At 41.0% G+C, this 18299-nt stretch overlaps 1 protein-coding gene across 3 annotated transcripts in view; it reads right to left on the reverse strand.

The window, feature by feature from the left end:
* Positions 1 to 18299, reverse strand: part of ect2 (epithelial cell transforming 2) — a 59468-nt gene that overhangs the window by 29565 nt on the left and 11604 nt on the right. For all 3 annotated transcript variants that reach the window (XM_084065692.1, XM_084065693.1, XM_084065691.1), the window contains 10 exons: positions 17494 to 17583; positions 16179 to 16286; positions 14525 to 14598; positions 13585 to 13715; positions 12238 to 12353; positions 10101 to 10163; positions 8928 to 9150; positions 4547 to 4674; positions 955 to 1074; positions 354 to 422 (listed from right to left, as the gene is read on the reverse strand). In XM_084065692.1, the coding sequence (XP_083921818.1) occupies positions 354 to 422; positions 955 to 1074; positions 4547 to 4674; positions 8928 to 9150; positions 10101 to 10163; positions 12238 to 12353; positions 13585 to 13715; positions 14525 to 14598; positions 16179 to 16286; positions 17494 to 17583 (1122 nt within the window). The remainder of the gene's footprint in view (positions 1 to 353; positions 423 to 954; positions 1075 to 4546; positions 4675 to 8927; positions 9151 to 10100; positions 10164 to 12237; positions 12354 to 13584; positions 13716 to 14524; positions 14599 to 16178; positions 16287 to 17493; positions 17584 to 18299) is intronic.

Below are 18299 nucleotides of genomic sequence, written 5' to 3' on the forward strand. Positions count from 1 at the left end.
TCAATTCGAACCCAGGTCCCCCGTGGAAGCAAACATTTCTACTATTTGAGAAGAGGATAAATTGCGATTTGACCATCATGCAATACCTCTGTTCAACCAGCAGTGGTCCTACCTCACCACAGGATCTAAATTCTCTATAGATGAACAGGGAGACCAACTACAACCACCACAGTTGTTAGAGTTATATTGTAATTAACACACTATCATACTACAGATTGTCTTTTTATTATATTTAAGTTAGCTGCACTCCTTGTGTTAAATAATAATAATTTCCAACAACGATGCAGACAAACCTCTCATCAAGGGAAAGGTTTCCTCCCCCCAACACTAGAGATTGGAATTCATTCACTCACATATTTGAGGATGATGTCTCCCACACTCCTATCCTCAGACCAGTCTGTCAGCATCTCCTCCAGGTCGGCCTGATGACGTGAACAAAATAACACGTAAGAATACATCTTCACACAACAACGCATCGTCAATAACCTCACAATATCTGGATCACATTATACATTTGTAGGAAGCAACATAGTAATTTCCCAAATTCCTGTCAAGTCACGCTACTCCATTTACTAAATTTCCTTTTTCGCTACCCACCCCCCCAAAAAAACAAGTCTGTATATATATATATATATATATATATATATATATATATATATATATATATATCCTCTATTTGGCAATTCCAAATTCTATTATGCTCATCTATGGTCATAATCTACACCAATATGTATATTGATGCCGTTTTACTGCACAGGTTATTTGCTAAGGTTATTTAAATGTTTCTACACATAACACTTTATTACTTCTCATTACCTTCTTGTATTTTATATTTTATATATATGTCATTGTTAGCACAGTAAACCACCTCTACATTTCACTTCCCATAAATGTGATGTAAATGTGATGAGCATATGACAAATAAAACCTCTTGAATGTTGAAGCTCACTTTACCTTTATCTTAGTGTGAACCTCAAAGATGTCTGGGATACTGCCAAATATGGTTTTGATTTCCTCTTGCGCCAGGATAGGCCCACCCACCTGGCCCTCTTTCTCCAACGGAACCTTGAAGAGCTTGGGGGGAAAAAAATAAAATAAAGGATGATGATTGTTAATTCCTTGTGTCAATTATGTTTGTACAGGGGCGGACTGGGAAATTTAATTACAGCGGCCCCCATATCTGTCCAACGTGACATAGAAATAACAATATTTACACTGACGACAAACTGCATCTCCCCCTCTTTCTGTCCCGTCCGGTGTGCGTGCACGCATACGCACGCATCATAGTATGTGTTGCTGTTAATCAGACATGAACAGTGCCACTCTGTTGCGCATGAACTTGTGGGCGAATCATAGGTGTGCGTGTGCCATTTCTTCAGTGTGTCTCTCTCTCTCCCTGACTGTGTTCAGCAGGCATGCACAGCTGACACCATTGTTAACCTACATTTTAAGTTGTGAAATTTGTTATAAAGGCATCTTCTGATGCAAAAGGGGAAAACAGCTATATATGGTCATTAGGGAGATATTTGGCATCAATACCATTTGCCCTTGAATTAAGAGAATAGCTGAAAGTTGACGTGCTCATTCGTTTGGTTTGTAAAACTATGATGGGGCACTGCAAAAGTTAAAATATTGAAGTCAGACTTTCGGTCTATTGCAGTATATTTTTGAGTGGTCGGATTTTTATATAATTTTGAATGAATTATATCCATTTTCTTTTCTTTTTTTTCTGCTATTTGAATGCTGCTTTGCAACATTTCCTCCCTTGGCGGGCTGCTATTATGGAATAGGAAGTGCTATGAAACTCTTCTGTTTTTACACCTTAGCAGCAAATGACTTCACCACAAAACTTGACTTAATCAACATGGCATAGGCCGTTGCTGTATTTTTCCTTATTAGATGGCAGCTATACTGTATGAAATAGGAAAAGGCGGCAGCAATAGAGGCTTATCGTGTCTTCTCTTTTTTTTTACCCTAAATAAATGTGGTACTATGAAAAAGGCATTAGCAGTGTTTTCCTTTGATAAATGGAGGCTATCTGAGATAGTGGAACAGTTTTAAGCTGAATGTTAATGGTGGTGTGTGGTGGTGATGTAGCCTGCTGGTTCAAGGCCCCCACAGAAAGAGGATTTATGGTATGAAAATGTAGTTAACCACTTATACCCCATGCTTAGTTGACTGGAGTCCCCCAGGGTTCTTTACTTGCCCCCCCTCCTTTTTTCCCTCTACACGCAAATCTCTTCACTGAAATCTACAAACTCACGTGTCACATTGCAACCGGTTGCGAGCTTGTAGATCTACTATTTTCCCCCCAAAAAATCACCTATTTTCACTGAATGTTCACTTGGCCTGTTTTTTATGAGAAAGGCCGGAAAATATAAACCCCTCCCGACATCCTGGTCGTTAAAGAGAATTAACAGCAGCTTGTTACTTGTACTATAGTATCTCTGTGACTGCTAGGTTGCATCAAGTGTAGGTGAAAGAAACCACAGCGCTAATCACAAAGGATATATGGAATACACGGTTCCCATCCCGTAAAACGTTGCCACTTGAATTGAAAGGCTCAATGAGGAGATTGAACACGATCTCTTAACCCATTAAATCCGGGAACGCATACAGTGTCATTTTAGATGTTTAGCTATAACCATTATTTTATACCTTTGGCTATTAAAAAAATAGCAGATCTACAAGCTCATAGCGCGGCACTCGGTGCCACGCTATGAGCTTGTATATCTGCTATGCTCTGCTATGTATAGCCAAAGACATCTAAGAACGACAGGGATGCGTTCCTGGATTGAATGGGTTAATCAACTATGCTGAAGCGGTCCGTAACCAGACGCATGGACAGCACTTAGGACTAAATAGCCCGTTATGTCACCATAACCTGCGAGTAGCATACTGTATATTTAGATTTATTGCCGCCTAGCTGAGCCAATCAACATTATGAAGCATTATTCTGAAGTACCTATTTTTTGTGCAGAACCCTTTGATTGCTCATTATTGTGAAGAGAATGTGTTCTATTAAACTAATGATGCATTATTTTGATTAGAAATCATTAGGGAATGCAGATGCACCCACACACAATATGTGTGAACTGTAAATGTAGCCAATTAATCCGCTTGTGCAAGATAAAGCCGTTTAGAATTATTTTTGGTATTTTCTGTTTTTCTATTTTACTGTTGATGTGAATTTTGTTCTCCAAGCGTGTGTCTTTGTTCACCAACATTGATTATGTTGTACAGCATTTTATGATTTGTATTGTGATGTTTTCTGCCTGGACCCCAGGAAGAATAGTCTCCACTACGGTGTAGACTAATGGGGATCCTTAATAAACAATAAACAAAGTTCCGGACATTGTGGCAGGCAGTTTAAAATTCTAGCGCAACCTCTGATAGGGAAGCTAGGGTTTAACCCATTAAAACCGGGAACGCATCTGTGTAACCACTTTAACCATTATTTTATACTTTGGCTATTCAAAAATAGCAGATATACAAGCTCATAGCGCGGCACCAGGTAAGCTTGTATATCAGCTATTTTTTTTATCGTGAAAATTGGTGCAAATCTTTGAATATATATATTTTTTTTTTAAAGCAAACATGTTTAACTCAAATCTTTGCATCTGGGGGGTTCGCAGCCAAATACATATCATTTTGGGGGCCCTTGACATGAAAAAAAGAACCACTGATCTATAGCAACAGAAGCTTTAAAAAAAACTGTTAGGATTTAGAGGACATTAGTAGAATCCTCAAAAAATATAAATATTCAAAGATTTGCAAAAATGTATCTAGATCTACAAGCTCATAGCGCGGCACGCGAATGCTGTGTTATGAGCTTGTAGATCTGCTATGTTTGAATAGCCATAAGTATAAGATAATGGTTAAAGTGGTTAAAATCTGAAATGACAGACGCTTTCCCGGTCTTAATGGGTTAAGTGGTTAGATAAAGTTGCTTGGTGTGTAAAGGCAGTGTATTACAGAACGGAGCCGTCGAGATGGTGAGAAGAGAAAGCAGTGAGAGAAGGGAATCCTCAAGAGGGCACAGAGCAGGAGAAAAAAAAAACGGAAAGATACAGAGTGACAGAAAGGAATGTTGGAGGAGAGAGAGAGACATAAAGTATAGAAGGCATAAGGAGGAGGCAGATGTTGACATATTCAGGTGGGGGGGGGGGGGCTGGAGGAGAGAAAGACATGGAAAAGTGGAGGAGGAAGAACTTTTAGAAGGGAGACGGTCAGGCAGGCCATTTTCTCCCTCACTGGTCAGCTGTCTGCCTCACCACTGGGACCGAGCTGATAAGACAGGACACATGCATGTGTGCACGCACACACACACACACACACACACACCCTTAATGACAGTAGCATAGCCTGACACACTGTTGTCATGGGCAACCAACTGGCCTACCTGTGAGGCAGTGGTAAGAATGTTCAAACTGGACACACACGCATACACATGCACTCACGCTCACGCATACACATGCACTCACGCTCGCGCACACACACACACACACACACACACACGCATACAGTACACACACTCAAGGCCCACCTGTAATATGGTGGACAGAATATCCACGTAGTTGCTCTCAGTCTGATAGAGTTCCTTGGAGACCTGCCACCTGGCAGATTGCTTGGCCGGTGGAGCTGGAGTGGAACTCTTAGACGGCCTGGAACTCTCTGGAAGGACAGATGACGACGTGGGAGAAGATGGACAGAGACAATGTTCAACAGCGTGCAGAGGAAAACGTGCAGAAAACGACAACGGGAAGCAGGTGACACACAGCGTCACCTACTTGTAGAACAGCATAGTGTGTGTGTGACATTATGTTCTTCCGTTGTCCCGACTGAACTATTGAATGCAAACATTTATAGTTGTAGCGTTAATGAGGACCCTGTCAAATCGGTATCTTCACAGGGCTTTGAGATGCCAGGTACTCCTGTGAGATGGTGCAATAAAGTGCAATGGACTGTGTGTGTGTGTAGGGGGGAAAGGAGCCAAGACCTGTCTGTCTTTTCTCATGAAAACCTGACATTACACAATTGAACTCATGTTCATGTGTTCCCACCGTTTCTTGGCAGACTAATTTGTCTCGCATGCCCATGTCCATGCTTGCAGAGGGCAATACAGCAACGTCTACATTGCTTCCAAGATGGCACATTTCTATCCCAGATGGTCCCAAATTGCATTTGGACATGCTTTGTACTCAAGTTAATTATTCATTACTCCAAAGAGAATATCATCATCACTCTCTGGTCTGTCTATTATATGGAGGAGGGAAATGAACCATCTAGGAAGTGTTGTGCCTCAGCTGTCAGAATGATTGACATGATCAAATGAAAACAATTATACTTTTAATTTAAGCTGCAATGATCGGGAGAAATCATGCAGTCTTACAGCCTTTCAACACAATATTTACCCATCCTTTCCTTGGTTTTCATTGCCCATCAGATTGACGTTGCGTTTATACCTAAATTGTGTATTCTAATTTGTTTCCATTCATGCTAAGTAGTTGAGTATCCTACCGGAGAGACCACCGCTCATCTAATTATTGGCTTAGGAATGCGACAAAAACTAAAAACATCTCCATGAATTCAATGCTTCATGGGGTGTGTAATTGGTAGAAAATAAGTATTTTTTAGGGTGAACTACTCCTTTAAGATTAGATTTCCTATGCATATCCTCCTCTGGCTGCCGCGGAGTGCTTGTACGACGGTCGGTCAACTTGTTGACCGAATGACTCCTCCCAGTCTGTCCTACTCCTCCTGTCTGTCTTTTTCCTTGCTGTGCTGTTTTCTACGCTGGTCTCTACGACACACAGGCGTTCATCCCGTGATCAAAACAAAGAGTGGCCCGAATGGAGTACTATAGGAGACCACTGGATTTTAACTGTCAGAAAAGTTCTCATTGGCCTCGACCGCTGGCGTAAGCGGCCCAGGCATCTAGGCTCCAAAAGCCTAGCATGAGCAAAGAAAAGGCCTAGAACGCCACCTGTTCGAGTCCCGATCCCGCCAGCCTTTGCTGCATGTCACTCTTTCTCCCTATTTCCTGTCTGACTACTATCCTATCAATAATGGCATAAAGAAGGAAAAGTTCTCATTAAAGTACTGTAAATTAAATTATGTAAGACTGGAAGCAGGAGAAGATGGTGGTAGTAAATGGTTTCCGTCATTCACGACTAACTTGGTTAACATCACCTCACCCCACGCCACGCCTCTGCACCCCAGACATTTCCCACAGTCCATCTGGTTACTTGGAAGATACAGCTAATTAGCCAACACTGCTTTCCATTTTATGCTTGTTAGCGTTGCGGTGATCCATTCTGACAGTTTTTAGTTGGTTGATATCAGAGCCAAAAAAATATAGACTGACAGTGAATATTACCCACAATATTCACTGTCAACAAATGGCTTGGCAAAGAGGCTTAGTTTTGGTTTGCACTCGCATTCTAAAAATACATGGTAGGGATGGGAACTAGAACTGAGGCACCAATATCTACTTCATTGGTTTCCAAACGGTGAGCAAAGACACACTGGTGTGTCATGAGACAAGTCCAGGTGTGCCTTAGGACTTTATAACAACCACACATTATTGCAATATATACAACCTACTATACAATATGTTTTTTTTCTTAACTATATCAGTATTTGCGCAGACTCATTTCCCAACAATACAGAGGCAAATACCTCATCTGGCGTCATATCAACCTGACCTACAAGCTCACAACGCATGTTTTAGCTATGAATACATACATAAATACAGGTGTGCCTTGAGATTTTGACTTGGCCAAAAAGTTTGAAAACCACTGAAATACTTCAGAGGCCTTTCCCCCCCCACCCCAATTTACATTCACTACTTACTTGATGTGTAAGTAACTATGCCTAGACTGACACTTCCTGTGGCAACAGAACAAGTAGCAGAGTTTCACAAACTCAGGGTCAGGGAACCAGTACGCACACCAGTTACAGTACATGTGTACGAGTGGTCGCTAGGTCAGGCAGCAGACAATACTTCCTTGATGAATGCTGCATTGTAATGTGGGGTTAGCTTTAATTCAAGCGGCCTCTTAAGTTAACTTTGTTAACACGGTTACTTGCCAGTCACCGACGCCTCCAGGACTGAGAAACTGTGGGAAGTGGGACCCTTTGCCCAGCACCGCCTGTCAGAGCAGGCTGATTAGGGCACACTTCTCCCCGCTAATGCAGTCATCCGGTTGTCAGCGTTGGCCAGTGTGAGGTCTCTAATAAGGCCGTCTAGGCCTGGCAATGTTGCACACCCACGATAGCCAGTAGCCACTTAAGTACTAACAGTACTCTGTGTGTCACATTCTGCCTTACACTCTTGCCTCATCCGTTTCCTTGGCTTATTCGCCCATCCTTTAAAACATGGCTCGCTTAAAGAGGAAGGCTGTCTTTTATTACATCAACCTCTCCTTCCTCACCAGCCAGAGTCTTCAGCACAGCAAAGACATGCAGTCAGCCCAAAGGTACATTGTATTTGTTGCCCTTTCTACACCCCTCTATCCGACAAGGTTTCTAGAGAATCTGCCACAGCCTTGCATGGAGACATCAAGCAGCAGGCTCATTGAAAGCACACCATTGAGTATGTCCCTTCCAGCTAGGGTTTAGCAATATATCAACATTCTATCAATATTGTGATATGATACTAGATATCATCTGGGATTTTGGTTGTCATAATATCGTGATATTGTCCTGTTTAAAGGGGAATACCACTCATTTTCAACATTGAACTACCAGTATTTCTTTAATACACCTTCGAACTGTTGTGTGGAAATATGAGAAAAGCTCCCCCCCTTCTATGTTACCTAGAACTGGATAATTGATTGAGGTATGTCACTGATCACATGACCTCAATCAATTATCCAGTTCTAGGCAACATAGAATGGGGGGGGGGACTTTTTTTCTTATTTCCACACAACAGCTCTAAGGTGTATAAAGACATAGTTCAATGTTGAAAATGAGTGATATTCCCCTTTAATCACTTAAACACAATTTGATACTTTCGAAAATGTAAGAAATGATTTGTATTGGGATACATTTGTGCTACTGTTTAAGACGTAACTGAGGTGGGGAGAAGGCTTCACATCCGCTTTATCGCATTGATCATTTTCAGAGCTTCCGTGCTCCAGGCAATAAGACGGAAGCATTTGAAAATTGTGGGAGACAACAGTCTGGCTCGCGAGACCACTCCTCACCTGGACAGGACCTTGCCTTGTTTCTCTCATTGTATTGAACGCGTCGACACGTCAAGCAGAGCGCTCACGAGTAATACCCCAGAACTATAGTCTCTCTCCATTTGCACACTCTCTCAGTCCCATCCCACTTGACTATCAGTCCCCTGAATGTCTTCAACATGTCAAGTAGTCCATCTTTCTCTGCTGCGCCCATCAACCCCTTCCTTTCCCTCTAAAAAGCTAGCCCACAGAAAGACCTACCGTATAACCAGTGGTGTAAAGTAACTAAGTACATGCACTCAAGTACTGTACTTAAGTACAATTTTCAGTACTTTTACTTCTACTCCACTACATCTCAGAGGCAAATATTGTACTTTTAGTCCACTACAATTGTTTGAAACCTTTAGTTACTTGTTACTTATAAATTATCATTATTATATTATAAAACATATATTAACCACTTTAGCCTTATTTCATACCTAGGCTATTTGAAAATAGCCGATCTACAAGCTCACAACGCGTCACATCACAACACGTTGTGAGCTTGTAGATCTGCTATTTTCAAATATTTTTGTACTTTTACTTTTGGTACCTTAAGTAATTTGAGTACTTTTTCCACTGCGTATAACTCTCCCTCAATCGGCTACATCTCATCTGCGAGGGTCTCCCGTTATGTGTCAGGGATGTGTCGGACATGTGCAGTGTTGCAGAGCACCAGGTGGTCTCAGCCCTCCTTACCTGCCAGGCCCTTGCATGTGTCAGGGGTGTTGGAGATGTCCAGCAGGGACATGGACAGAGAGTGTTCCGCCGAGTGCCTCTTGTGCGGAGGGAAGGGAGAGATCTCGGTCTCCTTGGTGAGCTGAGCCAGTGTGTCACGCAGGCGCCGGCGCTTGCGGTTGCTGTTGGGCGTGGTGAGGGTGAGGAGGGACACAGCCTTCTTCATCGTCGGACTGTCGGTAGACTGAGTGAGGACAAGAAAACGGCAGACAGAGATGGTGAGATACATAAAGAGACGGAGAGAAACAGAGATTGGTACGGATATGTAAGAGTTGTTAAGTAAAGGCTTGCCTTGCTAACCTACAGGTGAATTTTGTTTGTTACAAGTACAGTAGAAATAGGTTAAAAAAATTATAACTACGGTGAATTTGTTTAAGAATCAGTCTGAAAATCATCATTGTCAGCAGTCAAATTTGTTTCTGTGGCTGTCTCGGTGTGTGTCAATGCCTCCATCTGTAGCAGTACTTGATTGAATATTTTATTAGACAGAAATGTAAAAAACAGCACGAGTACAGTCAAACACTTTGTCTGAAAGGATAACACCCAAAAAGTCCTTGCGGTCTTGTTTCCATTGGGGCACCATTGCACGGTGCGCTGTCCTATACCATTCAGAGCAGGTGCAGTGTTTGTATTGTGTCCCGTCTCCCTCACAAGGTCAAATAGGAATAAACATGCTTACCTACCATTCAAACTAATATGCTATAAAGTAATAAGCTCTATACATTCAAAATAAAGTGAATAAAGATTCACTGAAATCAAGAATTTGGGCAACTTAATCAAGATAATTACTTTCAGCTGGTGTAATTCCAGTTTCAGTTCTCTATATTAAAATGTTACTGTCCAATCTGATGGCAGACTCCAGACAGTGCACCTGCTTCCCTACTTAAAGGTATTATTTTTGTATTAATTCCTAAAGTGTGCAATTATTTCTCTTGCCTTATGATGCCGTTTGCTCTTAATTTATTTAAAATTGTTGCCTAAGTTGCAACGTTGTACTGCTGCTACCCAAAACAGGGCTCCATGAGATATTGTATCTCAATGGGATTTCCCCTGTCAAATTAAACATATGGGCATAATCCGGTCACACATACCCCTTCTATTTTATAGAATAGATTGTATTATTTGTGTACTAACCTTCTCATAGAAGTACATGGACTCATCAGCCCGTGCATCCATCTGAATGCTCCCCCAGAACCACTAGATCAGGAAGGGAAAAACATCATCTTAAGATCTTGAAGGGAAAAAACATCATCTTATGACCAAATAAAACAGTCAGGCCATGGAATAGCATAAAGATATTACTGTGCTGATTGCAGGGTTGAGAGTACACAGGTAGGGCTCCGCTCCACCTCAGTTAAATCTACACAAGAGGCGGCGGTAGAGCTGAGGGCAGAGGCTGTGTTGAGTGGGCTTTAACCTAAAGAGAATCTTGATCAGATGATCATTTAACATTCTACTTAAGTGAAAGACAGAATGTTTTCCTGCTCCTCTCCATCTGTCTGTATGCTTGTAGTGAGACCTCGGAGTAAACTAATTACTCTGATTTAGGTCCATGTTCGTAAATGTCAAGATGGTACTCTGCTGATAATTGGGACGTCAAGCTTCTCTACCAGCTGTGGTAACACTACCGCACTCCACTTCATCTGCACTAGTAGTGATGGCCTGTCTGCATGGATTCTGAGGTGCATCAAGTAGCTTGAAGAACTGCCCTATAATATCCCCCTCTCACCAGTGGTGGAAAGTAACTAAGTACATTTACTTAAGTACTGTACTTAAGTACAATTTACTTTGTACTTTACTTGAGTATTTCCATTTTCCAATACGTTTACTTCTACTCCACTACATCTCAGAGGCAAATATTGTACTTTTACTCCACTACAATTATTTGAAAACTTTAGGTACTAGTTACTTTTCAGATATAAATTATGACATTATGAAACATACATTAACCACTTTAGCCCTATTTTATACATAGGCTATTTGAAAATAGCCGATCTACAAGCGTTGCATCACGACGCGTTGTGAGCTTGTAGATCGGCTATTTTCAAACATTTTAGTACTTTTGGTACTTTAAGTACATTTTGATGCCAATACTTTTGTACGTTTACTCAAGTCAATTTATAATTCTGGACTTTTACTTAAAACAGAGTATTTCTATATTGCAGTATTGGTACTTTTGCATAAGTAAAGAATTTGAGTATTTTTTCCACCACTGGCTTTCACAAGTTGTTTCCCTCCAGAACATGCACGTTAACAGCCATCTTATTTGTCCTTAATCGTCAGCTAAAGTAAAAACAGCAGGAAAAAGGCAGGGAAATGATCATCTCCTCTTTGAAATGAATTTAGGTTGTGTCAAAGGGAAATGGCCATCCTAAAGGAAAAACAAACAACAGTACCCAGTCCAGTGGACTTGATGTCACATCCATTATTATGTCCATTCATCATTTGGAAAGTAAGAACACTATTTGAAATAGTTGTGTTCCTTTAAACACAACTTTAAAACAGCACAGAGGCTGGAGATTTCCCAGCTATTGCACTGTTAGTTACCTCTGACCACAGTAAAAAGAGGAATGGGTGCCTTCACCCTGCCACATTCATGTTTCTAACCCAAGGTTAGAGACTCTTCGAGGTTAAGATGCAAACCTCAACAAGGTGGTGGGTTTCAATTGAATTACTGATATCAATTATCAACAAGAGGTCTATGACTGGAAGGTTGACTGTACAAACTAAGTCCCTCTGTGGCTTGGTAGGGCAGCTGTTCCTTCAATAACTACACAGTAAAATCAGTAAAATCTGAGAATGAATAAATGAACAACAGATTTGTACTGTTTATCATGTGCCATGTGGTAATGAAGTGAACCCTCAACTGCATCTGAAGCCTGGTAATACTGTAGTACATGGCTGCCAAAAGCCTTGTACTGCTACTGTGATCCAAGGGTTGCACTAGTTCAATGCGCATGAACATGTTTTTAACATCTCCCTCCACATTGATACACATTGATAAACCGTTGTTTTTAGTCAACTAGACATTATATAATCTAAAAATAAAAAACAGCAGCAGCTCACACACCAACTACCTTTGGAAAACATTTCAGTAGAAGCCCATGGCACTGTTGGAACTCTCCCACATATGTTCAAGATACATTATGCAATGATGGTTTAAATCCATGATGGTTAGAAACAAAAAATAAACTTTAGATGAACCAATCAAAAATGTAATAGGCTGTGGGCACTCCAAGCTCTCGAAAACTCAAATCAAAACATAGCATACCTCCTGTTTCACCACAAAGAGTCTCTTGGAGGGAATGAAGGGAAGCTCCTTCACAGAGCACTCCTCCACCACCATGTGGGTACACTTATCGTCGCCAGCCTCAAGGTACTTCCCACCTTGAAGACACAAAAGATGAATAACACAAAAACGTGTTAAAAAGGCATCGATAGCATACCCTCAGACATACAGTAAACAGTGTACAGAAGAGGGGAAACAAAGTTGGTTTAATCATCTTCTCAACAGCAGAATAAAATGGTTTGTGTCCCAAATTGTTGTCCTACCAACACTGAAGGACAACAAATTATAAAAAGCTGCCCAACTTACACCCACACAACAGCAAAAGGATTATTCACTCACATTCACTGAAAAGAGAAGGCCTTGCGCAAAGATTATATTGATAAAAGATTAACATAGGCCTATATTACAGATACCCAATATAAACTCTCAATGTATTTGCAAGTAGATTAAAGAGAGCAATTCAATTTATATTAGAGACCCTGGTGATGAACATAGAGTCGTCAATCAAGGTTAGAGGAACTGAAATTTAGAATTTGATTGTGTTGTATGCCCAGCATGGTGCAGTGACAAAATCTTTTAACTACATGTGTAATAAACCACAAGTACATTAACGATTATCCAGTTAGCCCGATACGTGATTCAGTCTTAGGTCATAATGGGCGCAAGCCAATTAACACGACTTCTGCTCTATCTTTCATATATGTAGCTGTGTAAAATTGTCACGATTTTTCAATGAGAAATTGAAACGTTGCAGACCTTTTTGGCCAGGCAAAAGAGAAATAAAATCTTTTCCATGGTGTACCAAGTGGCTGGAGAAGAAGAATCCCAGATCAAACATGAAAAATATCAAATTATCGGCAACAGTTGTAGGTTACGTCTGGCACGATCCAGATCATTCAGATACTGGATAAAATAACACCCTCCACACACACACACACCTCCAAAAACTTCACATCTTCCCCCACAGGTTTTCTGTTCTCGAATAAGTGGCACCCCTCCCAAACAGAAATGGCTATTCACTATAGCACTGGCTCCCAAACTTTTTAGCTGAAGACCCAAAAGAGAAATTTGCCCGTCTGCCCGGGACCCAAAATAGTGAAAATAGACTATCTACAAGCTATTTAAACAAAACATTTATTTTATTTATTAATTTATGAAATAATAATTTAAAAAAATAGTAAAAGGAAAAGGGTGATACACTACTCGGGACCCATACAAAACAAATCGGTCCCCGACTGTACACTGCACTACAGCACTATAGTAAGCATCATGTGAGCAAAGCTCAGCACAGCAGGCGACCATGGAATGAGGAGGAGGAACAGTGCTCACCATGCTTGAGAGTTCTCTCCTCCATGTTGGCCTTCTCTTCTTCCGAGAAACCCAGGAAGCTCAGAACACAGTCTTGGAACGGAGGCACCTTAAACTCTGTACGGAACTCCTTCTCTCCTGCATGAAACGATCTGGTGGGGATGGATGGAGAGATTTAAAAAAAAACACATTAAAAAAACAGCATGAATTACTGTGAGTGTTTGCTTTGAGCACAGGCATATGTCTTAGACCAGCTGCAACTGATGAAGGAAAAAAAAGACAACTGACACAAAGAAACAAACTCAAAGAATAAGAATACAATCTATCTCATTCTTTGAGAGCAGTAGAGATTGGGACTCGGAGGGATACCTAGTACCTTTTACTACAAAATCAAGGTAATTTGGCTCCGCTTTATGCATATAATTTATCAAGTAGGTAGCTGATATATTGCACTTTTACCTTAGTGCTAGGTATACTCTTAGTTGCTTGTTTTAGAAGAGAATGCACTTAATACTTCTGGTGATTAGTAGTTTTGTTCCCTACCTATGTTGAATGCACTTAATGTCGCTTTGGATAAAAGTGTCTGCTAAATGACTGTAATGTAATATTTAATGCTAAGCTTCCTTGTATAGTCTTAACTGTAGTGACATTTCAATCAAATGTAAATGCACACGGTGAAATGGATACCATGGGCAAATCGAAGTCTGAGGACTGGGTGGATGGATGATATTTTGGGCTAATTTTACTTTGTAGTACGGTACAACTGTATCTCTCACTGAAACGATCAATAATTTCTCGCAATAGTCATACTACAACATATATAATTATAGTTCACTCTGTTTGACACACAGCAGAATATCCTCCCAAAGTGATGTCGACCACTTTGGGAGTGGTGTCGCCCGATAGAATGTGGGAAAGGGACTGAGTGCGTGTGTGCGTGCGTGGTGGACTTTGGACTTACACTTCATCCCTCTTCTCCCAGGCCTTATAGATCCATGACGGAGTGAGGATAGGTGTCCCCAATACCACTGCCAGCTGAAAGCAAGTTGAAGGGAAATGGAACACAGGGATGGAGAGAAATACAGAGAGGAACAGATGAGAGAAGAGATGGTAAACAAGAAAGGCAAACCCGAGAACACAATATTGGTCAGATCAGTGAAAACAATGACAGGACAAGTCGCTGGTTAGCAAGACAATCTTAACAGAGGGAAAACAAACAAACGCAAAGTTTCACAAGTTATAAACTAAACTCATTCCTATCACTGTTCGCAGCGTAACAAACAATCCGTTTCCATTACTTGTGGCTGCTGTGTGACTCATAATCGCAGACAGGTACAGTTTCCACTTTAGGAGGAACAGGAGATTAGAAAAAGAAGCCTGTCAGTTCAAATGGCTGCGGTTTTCCGGTTCATTTACAAATCATACGGAAAACAGTTAGGACTGCCTGTCAAAAAAACATTTCATTCCCCATTATGCAGGAGCGAAAGCTTCACTGTCTGTTCACGATGTCAGAGATGTGGGCGGCAAAAGGGAAGCAAACAAACAAAGAGCAAGCTAAAAGCAAATCCGAAATCATTGCGCGCTGTGTGGTATAGCTAGCACAAGAGAATTGTGTTTAACGAGAGAGAATCAGTGAGAGCATGAAAACGATCTGTTTATCAATTCATCATCTATCGATCTTTCTATCCGTGTCTGAGGCAGAACGAGAAGCAGCCCGTCGAACCCATCGTTAACAGTATCCAACCGGGGAACTGAATTACCACTTACAGAGACGGTGGCACAACACAATTCAAGCTGATCTCAAATGTGTTAATATGAAGCAGTTTGCACAAACAAAGAAGAAGGCTGTGGAGTATTCATCTAAAGCAGTGGTTCTTAACTTATTCAGTGCCCAGCTTAGGAGCCGAGATACAGCCTTTTTCAGTAAGAAGTTAAACAAAGAGTGAATGGAGCAGCAAATCTTCAAATCATCATATCTTGGGTTCTGAACATGTTTTTCCAAAAAACAACATACAGGATAAGTGTGTAGTGTATGACTTTTTAATACCTCTGAATTTTGTCAGAAGTTAATCAACAAGCTATTCTTAAAAAAAATCAAACATTGGCCAAATTGTCAAATATTACCTAAGAAAGAGGCAACATTTTTGAAAATGGCTGATCTACAAGCTCACAACACCTTGTCTCGCAACACTAACTTGTAGATCAGCCATTTTCACAATATTTAACTGTGAAACCGAGTCAAACTAAATGTAATGCATCGACTCCTACACGTCCAAGCGCTTATCAGGGTGGGGGGTCCCCAAGTTCACATTATGATTATTTTTTGGGGGTGTCGCGGCTTGAAAAGGTTGAGAACCAATGATCTAGAGTACAAGTAGAGTGCTTACTGCAACACACAGACCAGTTTTTCCAACACATTTCCCATATTCTTTAGCTAATTATCTCACAACTAAAGACTGCGGGGGAAACACAAAACACATATGAAGTAATATGAACACACACACACACACCTGTTTCATAATGTAGTGAAATATTGAACAAAATTCCCATGTCATGTCATTATAAAGAAAGAAAACGCTGAACAAACTGAAACACTGAAAAAGTGTTCATCTGACCTTGTATTTCTCTCCGTGAGTTGAGTGGGCGATGAGATGAGTGACCTTGGAGCTGAAGTCCTTCCGAATGGTCCCTCCCATGTGATGGACAACATTTACCAGTTTCCTCTACAAGGAACACAGGAAAAAAAGACACGCTCAGCACCAGAGGAAAATGTGCACCCAGTAGACACTTCATTAACCCATTCAATCCCGGGAACGCGCCGGTGTCATTTTAGATGTCTTTGGCTATTATAGAAATAGCAGATATGCAAGCTCATAGCGCGGCACTGAGTGCTGCGCTACGAGCTTGTCGATCTGCAATCTTTTGTTTTTAATCGTGAAAATGGGTGAAAACCTTTTTTAACTCAAATCTTTGCTTCTTTGGGGTCCCTGGAACGAAGTATTTTGAGATGGGGGTCCGTGGCCAAATACATATCATTTTGGGTGGTCCTTGACATGAAAACGTTTGAGAACTACTGACATTGTAGCAATACAAGTTATTTTCTAAAAAAAACTGTTAGGATTTAGAAGACATTTGTAGAATCCCCAGAAGCAAAGAAGAATATATACCGTATTCAAAGATTTTAACAAATTTAAGATTTTCAAAAAAATAGCTGATATGAGTGCCGCGCTATGAGCTTGTAGATCTGCAATTTTTTAATAGCCAAACTATAAGATAATGGTTAAAGTGGTTAAAATCTAAAGTGACAGATGCTTTCCCGGTCTTAATGGGTTAAGTACACTTACAGTGCACTTACCTTTTTTATGTCAAGGTCCCCCCATAAGTCTGACAGTGTACAAATAATACACTGTCAGAGTTACAGACCTGTAAGTGTCCATTTAGAACCCACCCAAGAAACCCTGAGGGTCCCTAGACCCCACTTTGAGAACTACTGCACTAACATAAATCTAAGCCGACAACAAAACATCATCTAACAAGATGCACACAAGTGTTCCTCTCAAGGATGACATTTGGGGCAGGGCCCATAATGCACCAAATGTAACAAGTTGTCTTTGTTAAACAATAGCAGATATACAAGCTCATAGCACCAAGTGCTGCACTACGAGCTTGTAGATCTGCTATTTTTGAAAAATCATGAACATTTTGTGCAAATCTTTGAATATATACTTTTAAAGCGAACTTTTCTAACTCAAATCTGCTATTTTTGAACAGCCAAAGAAATCTAAAATGACACTGATTCGTTCCCGGATTGAATGGGTTAAACATGCCATGGTGCATCTCTGTTAATGCTAATGTTTCATTTTCTTTTTTTTAATGCCATTAACACAGCACAGTGTACAATGACTCAGCTGGAGACTGGACTTAACTCACCACCTTCTCTTTGTCTCTGAACCCGGTGAAGCACAGAGAAAGGTTCAGCATGCTGGCGGTGTACAGGGGGCGGCAAGAGAATGGTAGTGGCTGGGGAGACAAATAACAATAATCAGGGCAAATATGAAATCACAGGAGGGGGGCAACAGTCTGTTCAACCTGGGGTGAGCCAACAGCACAAAAACAGCATACAGTGGCAACACTAAAGCTAACTTTATTGTGCCTGGCTAGAGGGCGTAAAGCAAATAAACAGAACAGATAAATGGCCCGATATGGATGACAAACAGCAAAATGCTTTAATATTGTTTCTCCCTGCCGTTATCAACAACTATACTTCGTAATGATGCTTTATGCTGCAGTCACTGTGTGTGTGTGTGTGTGTGTGTGTGTGTGTGTGTGTGTGTGTGTGTGTGTGTGTGTGTGTGTGTGTGTGTGTGTGTGTGTGTGTGTGTGTGTGTTGTATTGATAAATGTGCACAGTGCTCTAAGTCTTGTTGATAGCAGCAATGGACAGGGCCTATTGCTCACTGAAGACATCAGTGTCGTATCTAAACCCTCCGTCAGACAGACAGCACAACAGAGACAGGGAGAGGCTGGGAATTCTCTGTCATCATGACTTTGGACAGTCATGTATTTCTGCATCCTGACTTTGTCTCCTGTTATTCCATACTGACAAAGACACACACCCCTCCTATCATACGGCATATACACACACACACACACACAGTATGTACTACTCGGGGACCACACATGTTGGGAACGATTCAAGTTGGGGTGGGAGTGCATGCCCTAACCGGTTATGCAATA

This window comes from Gymnoscopelus microlampas (genome assembly GCF_963454915.1).
Source record: "Gymnoscopelus microlampas genome assembly, chromosome: 9".
Classification (NCBI taxonomy): Eukaryota; Metazoa; Chordata; class Actinopteri; order Myctophiformes; family Myctophidae; genus Gymnoscopelus; species Gymnoscopelus microlampas.